The 6,692-nt window shown below is 59.3% G+C and overlaps 1 protein-coding gene across 1 annotated transcript; it reads right to left on the bottom strand.

The window, feature by feature from the left end:
- Positions 1 to 479: 479 nt before the first annotated feature.
- On the bottom strand, positions 480 to 2,984 carry LOC309604040 (protocadherin beta-15-like). The gene has a single exon (XM_082338967.1). The coding sequence runs from the start codon at positions 2,967 to 2,969 to the stop codon at positions 528 to 530; it is 2,442 nt and encodes an 813-aa protein (XP_082195093.1). The 5' UTR covers positions 2,970 to 2,984; the 3' UTR covers positions 480 to 527.
- Between the last annotated feature and the right edge of the window lie 3,708 nt (positions 2,985 to 6,692).

The following is a 6,692-nucleotide window of genomic DNA, read 5'->3' as shown; positions in this document are numbered from 1 at the left end:
AAAACACACAGAGCCCACACAGCTCAGACAGACGCATCCCAAACCCACAGAAGAAAGAGCCCCACGCTTGCAACACATTGTAACACGGTACTCACAACTTCCTTGCTTTTCTGACAAGGAACAAGAGCTACGTGCATTTCACTGAGCATGTGATTTGTCTGCCTGACCTTGCCATCGCAACACAGCACAGAATAAAAAAAAAAAAAAAGTGAGGCAAGAACTTAGCCGGGGGCTCCTGGGACTAACCCCACTCTCAAAGCATTTCAGAAATGGCTGCAGCAGAGCTGAAAGATATTATTGCCTGAGAGAGGGAGCCTTTAGGTTTTTTCTTTGTTTGTTTGTTTGTTTGTTTGGTTGGTTGGTTGGTTTGGAGGGGGAGACAACCTTTCTTCTGACTTAGAATTGGAGGGAAATCAGTGACACCAATTGCAAATGCAGATTTAGTCTGGAGGAACCATTGCCCCGTGTTGTAGCCCAGCTCCCTTCCGATCAGGAGGCATGAAGCCTCTGGCTGGGCTGACTCCATGCTAGTTAAAGGAAAGACTATTGAACTCTTCTGCAGAGAGCATGCCGGCGTTGTCTGGTGCCATGTCCTCCGTGGTGATAGGGCCACGGGGGAAATCTCGTTCGCCGTCAGTGCCCCCGCTCGTGCCACAGTGCTGTGGTGGCAGGCTGGGGAGGATGGGCTTCAGGAACTTGAACTCGCTGTTGCCCGAGCCTGTCGTGAGGTTGATCTCGTAGCAATAGGCGTGGGACAGGGTCCCCGCAGCAGCTGAATCAGCCAGGCCGCTCTGCAAGTTGCCAGCGCCGTAAACCACATGCCCACCCTTCAGCTCCTTTCTCTTGCACATCTTGCGAGCGACGAAGGCTGCCGTGGACGTGAGGAAGAGGAGCGAGACACAGACCAATGAAATGATTAAATAGGTTGTCAGGGAGCCGCTGTCATCCTCCGTGGCCAGGCTGCTGTGCGGTAGGCGCATGTCTGAGAAGTCACTGAGCAGCAGTGCGCTCAGCGCCACGGTGGCCGACAGCGGTGGCTGCCCGTTGTCTCGCACCAGGACAACGAGCTTCTGCTTCACGGTGTCTCTCTCTGTCACGGGCCTCCTCAGCCGCACCTCCCCACTCTGCGCACCCACCACAAACAGCCCGGGGTCGGTGGCCCTCAGCAGGTGGTACGAGAGCCACGAGTTCTGCCCCGAGTCGGCATCCACGGCCACCACTTTGGTGATGAGGTACCCTGCCTCAGCCGACATGGGCACCAGCTCGCTGGATGGTGGGCTGCTGTCGTGCGACGGGTACAGCACCAGTGGCGCATTGTCATTCTCATCCACCACGACAAGGCGGACGGTGACGTTGGCACTAAGGCGAGGAGAGCCCGCATCGGAGGCGCTCACCAAGACTTCCATCTGCCTCACCTGCTCATAGTCCAGAGGCCGCAGCACAAACACCTGCCCGTTCTCAGAGTTCACAGAGATGCAGGAGCAGGGAGGCTGCTCTGCGGGGTGGGCTGGTGCCAGGGAATAGGTCACCTTGGCATTGGGCCCCACGTCGGCATCCGTGGCACTGACGGCTCCGACGAGCACCGTGGGGGCATTGTTCTCACGCACATGCATGGTGTACGACGTCTGGTTGAAGACAGGTGCATTGTCGTTGACATCGGAGATGTCCACCGTGAAGGTCTGGGTGGTCGTGAGAGGAGGTGACCCCGCGTCTGCTGCTGTGACAGTGAGGATGTACCGTGCCGTCTCCTCCCTGTCCAGAGTGCTCACGGTCACCAGCTCGTAGTAATTCTTATAGGCCGGCCGCAGGGAGAACGACAGCTGGTCTTCAAGGGCACAGGTGATCTTCCCGTTGGCACCGGCATCTCGGTCCCTGACAGTAAAGAGGGCGACCACCGTCCCGGGTAACGCGTTCTCGGGGAGGGGGCTGCTGAAGGAATTGACCACCAGCTCTGGTGCATTGTCATTCACATCCACCACCTCCACCAACACCTTGCAGATTGACGAGAGGCCCCCGCCATCTGTGGCCCGCACGCTGAGCTCGTGATTCTGTGCTGCCTCAAAGTCCAGAGGCTTTGTGACTTTAATTTCACCGCTGGTGGGGTCAAGTGCGAATGCCGAGTGGCTCTGGCCCACTGCTTGGCTGAACTGATAGGTGATGTCCCCGTTGATTCCCATGTCCCGATCGGTTGCCACCACGCTGAGGACCACAGAGCCCTCCGGTGCATTTTCCAAAACCTGACCAAGGTACCGCTCCTCTGTGAAGACAGGAGCATTGTCATTTACATCTAGAACGACAATGTGGATTTGGGTGGTCCCACTCCTCGGCGGAGAGCCTCCGTCCATGGCGATGAGGCTGAAACCCACCTCCGCCTGCTCCTCTCTGTCTAGCGGCTTTTCCAAGACCAGTTCCACATATTTGTCTCCCTTACTCCGACTCCCAAAGGAGACACTAAAGTACTCGTTGTCGGGAGAGATGCTGTAAGCCTGGATGCTGTTGCTGCCAACATCCAGGTCCCGAGCCCCCTCCAGCGGGAAACGCGAGCCCGGGTCGCTCCTTTCCGGGATCTTAAAAGTGACTCGTTCCTCCGGGAAAACGGGCGAATGGTCGTTGACGTCCTGCACCGCCACCTCGACCCGAAAGAACTGCAGGGGGTTCGCCAGCAGGAGCTCGAAGGGGAGCGTGCAGGTAGCGGACTGCCCGCACAGCTCCTCCCGGTCCAGCCTGTCCGCCACTACGAGGCGGCCGGTGCCGCGGTCTAAGCGAAAGTGCTGCCGGCCGTCGTCCGAGGCCAGGCGGGCGCGGCGAGCCGCGAGCTGCGCCGGGGCCAGCCCCGCGTCCTCCGCCACGTTGGCTACCACGGAGCCGCTCTCCGCCTCCTCGGCTACGGAGTAGCGGAGGGGCTCGGAGCGAGCGTGCGGCAGGGAGAGGAAAGCAGAGAGACAGAGCACTTGCCTTGCGATCGCCATGTCGCGGCGGCGGACAGCCTCCGCCTCGCCGATCGCCCGCGCGGTCCTCCGCCGAAAGCGGCGCCCGGCGGCGGCGCGGCGGCGCGGCGGGGCGGCGGGCGGGCGCCCTCCCTCTCGCCGAGTGCGGCCGGCGGCCCGGAGCGCGGCCGCCGTGGCCCGGCAGCGGATTGCACGGGGCACCGCTCGCCGCCGCTCGCCGCCGCTCGCCGCCGCTGCCCGGCTCGTCTGGGCCGGGCTGCGCTCGGCCGGGCTGGGCTCGGCCGCCTCCCCGCCCGCAGCCGCTCGGCGCCGCCTTGGCCGGGAGCACCACCCTGCGGCCCGCGGCGGCACTGCGCCCGCCGCCGCCCGCTGCCCGCGCTGCCGGCTCGCCCCGGCGCACGGACCCGCGCGCACACCGCGCCGGGGCGGGAAGCGCCGGGAAGGAGCGCCGAGAGCCCTGCGGGGCCGCCGCTCGAGTCCGAGCGCACGGGCGGCGCCGGCAGCTGCCCCGCGTCCTGCCCCGCTCCCCGCTGCCCGGAGCCCGCGGGCAGGCGGGCGCGCTTGGCTGCCGGGACGCCAGTCCGCGCCCTTGGAGAAACACGGCGGCGAGACGAGCACAACCCGTTTCCCACGGCGCCGTGGGGCGGAGGCTCAGCCCGGCGGCACCGAGCCGCGCTCCCCGGTCGAGCAGCCGGGCGAGAGCCTCCGCAGGTAGCAGCCCAGCACGGCACTACGGCTCCTCGGGAATCTCAGGCTGACGACGGGGAACGCAGGCGGCTCCCGGCGAGGCTCAGGCGTGGACGCGCCTGCCGGCCGGCCACTCCGCCGGCTCAACGGCGGGAGGGGCCGTGCGGCCCGCGTTGCCTTCCCTCTCGCCAGCGGGCTGCCAGCTGCACAGCGCTTCTTCGTCCTCGCCCGCCTCAGCGCAGCTGGAGCTCTTGGGTCAGTTGCAAAGGTCACTGCCCCCACCTCACGCCTTTGCAGAGGCCAACAGCGATACTCGCAGCCGCACACAGCACCTGCAGCGCTCCGGCGCCGGGAAGCGGCCCTCCGCCTTGCCGGCTTCCCACTCCTGCTCAGCCAACAGCGCCTGCTGCAGCCCCGCGCTTGCCAGCATCCCTCAGAACGGTGCTGACGGATTCGCGGGACATGCATGCGTTCAGGAGAGGCTCTCTGACAAGTCCTGCCCACCGCATTGCTTCCTAAACGGCACCTCCGACGAGCCCCTCGGGAAAGCTCCGCAGTGTGTTCCGGCCCTCTGATACGGGAAACAGCCTCCCCCTCTCACAGGGGAAAAACCACAATAAACCATCTAGTTATCACCCGCATCAGACACCCAGACCCTCGACTTGCAGCAACCTGAGAAGCAGCAGCTTTACACCCGGAGATGCTGGCTCCTTGAGATCTCAGTAAGAGAGACACGCCGACTCTCTAAGATGTCCTTCACAACTCCCTCTGTTACAGCTCACACTACAGGAAGAGGCTGGCATAGAGAATCCTTCGTCCCTTTAGATGCGGAGAACCCTGAGCAGAGTAGCTTCACACAGAACTCCAGCCACACACAGCGTGCCACGCAGACCCCCATCATAGAATTGAAAGAGTGTCCTCACCGTTTTAGGACTTCCCTGCAAGACAGCAATTCTATTCATCATTTCTACTGTCACAGTAAAAGACGTTCGCATGCGGACTTCTTGCTTGCAGGCAGCTGTCTCACCACCCCTGAGTGAGAGCTGAGTTTATCCTGCTGACCAGGGATTTATGCAGCACAGCACAGCACGGCACAGGCGTGTGCCTTCCCAGATTAACGGGACTGTGGATCACTCAGTCCTCGAGCTACAGCGGTCTTCCAGTCAGCATCACTATACCAGCTTGTCCTCTGGACTTACCTTTTTATCGGGGCCTTTGCGGAAGGGACAACTGTAGTCCTCTGCATTTCCCAAGAGCGAATCCTCTCCCTGGTAGTGGTTTTCACCCACCAATTGCCCACCTCCTGGGGCTCCCCCAAATACTTCCCCAAAGGAACGTGTATCCTGTCTTTGTGCCGTCCATCCCCCAAAGCCTTTAGAATCAAAACACTTTGTGCTTGAACGCCTTACAGTTGCCATCTGCAGCTGGAGCTCTTGGGAGAGTTGGACAGGTCACTGCCCCCACCTCACGCCTTTGCAGAGGCCTTTGCACACCCAGGGCCCCTGCTAGGGTAGCCGCCAGTTTCCCCTGACCTCGATCGAACCGGGCCCTGCTGCAGCCAGAAGATCAGGGCTCACAAGACCCATACAGGCCTGCCAGCAAATCCGTGATCCCCACAGTTTTACTGAATGCTCTGTCGGCTGCGTCTCCAAAGCGAGGAAATGGACCCCTTCAACTTCACCTCAGCCAAGGGACAAAATGAGAAAAAAAAGCCTCCCGGCCTTTTGAAAACTTGGACAGAGCTTCCCCAGAAAGAACATCTCCACAAAGACTCTCTCCACACAAGGCATTCAGCTGCTCTCTTTATTTCACTTTTACACACAAGGGTATCCCGGTTTACAACGGTACAGTTTCTAACTGCAGCACAACACAGCGTGAAGCTTTCCAGCTATTCCCTGCCACACTGCCTGCAGTCAAGCAATCCGTTATTACACATGGGGTGACAGTCCTTCTCAAGAGGAATAGGTAAGACAATGCTCAAAGGCAGTCTGCAGGGTAGAAGGAGAAAGGGCAAAAAGGAGGATGCAAATGCTCTAACACAAACCCAGAAAATCATATCGGGACACCTTTCCACTCCCATCAAGAAGCCTCTGAATTCCGGAACAACAAGCATGAGACCAAAGTCAAGGGCCCTTTTCCAAGTTCATCTCGATTCGACCTTCAGACACAGTCCTTTGAAGCACCTCGTGGCGTTTTCATACAGTGCACCCAACGACAATGAACATGTTCTCACAGCTCTGCACGGTTACAGCCTATCCCAACACCGTTAGTGCTGCCATATTTCCAAGGCAATCCCAAGGAGACAGCCCACGCAACCCTCCCCTTATGGGCCAAAGGAAGATCTTGTTGTGCGTTTTGCTGCTCTCCCTCAGAGAACATGAGACTTCTGTATTCAAAGGGTCAACACAGCCTTCTTGCCTGCTGAGCTGCAATTGCGTGCATCGCAACGGCTGGATGTGAGCTACTCCCTGCTTCAGCGGGCAGCCTTTGTGCAGCATAGGCAGACACACAACGGCTGTCCGGACAGACATAATGACCAGGGGGCAAAACACACAGAGCCCACACAGCTCAGACAGACGCATCCCAAACCCACAGAAGAAAGAGCCCCACGCTTGCAACACATTGTAACACGGTACTCACAACTTCCTTGCTTTTCTGACAAGGAACAAGAGCTACGTGCATTTCACTGAGCATGTGATTTGTCTGCCTGACCTTGCCATCGCAACACAGCACAGAATAAAAAAAAAAAAAAAGTGAGGCAAGAACTTAGCCGGGGGCTCCTGGGACTAACCCCACTCTCAAAGCATTTCAGAAATGGCTGCAGCAGAGCTGAAAGATATTATTGCCTGAGAGAGGGAGCCTTTAGGTTTTTTCTTTGTTTGTTTGGTTGGTTGGTTGGTTGGTTGGTTGGTTTGGAGGGGGAGACAACCTTTCTTCTGACTTAGAATTGGAGGGAAATCAGTGACACCAATTGCAAATGCAGATTTAGTCTGGAGGAACCATTGCCCCGTGTTGTAGCCCAGCTCCCTTCCGATCAGGAGGCATGAAGCCTCTGGC

The sequence above is a fragment of the Platalea leucorodia genome, assembly GCF_965183815.1.
Source record: "Platalea leucorodia genome assembly, contig: HAP1_HAP1_SCAFFOLD_314, whole genome shotgun sequence".
Classification (NCBI taxonomy): Eukaryota; Metazoa; Chordata; class Aves; order Pelecaniformes; family Threskiornithidae; genus Platalea; species Platalea leucorodia.
Note: the sequence above shows the minus strand (reverse complement) of the source record. Positions and strands in the feature narration are given on the sequence as shown.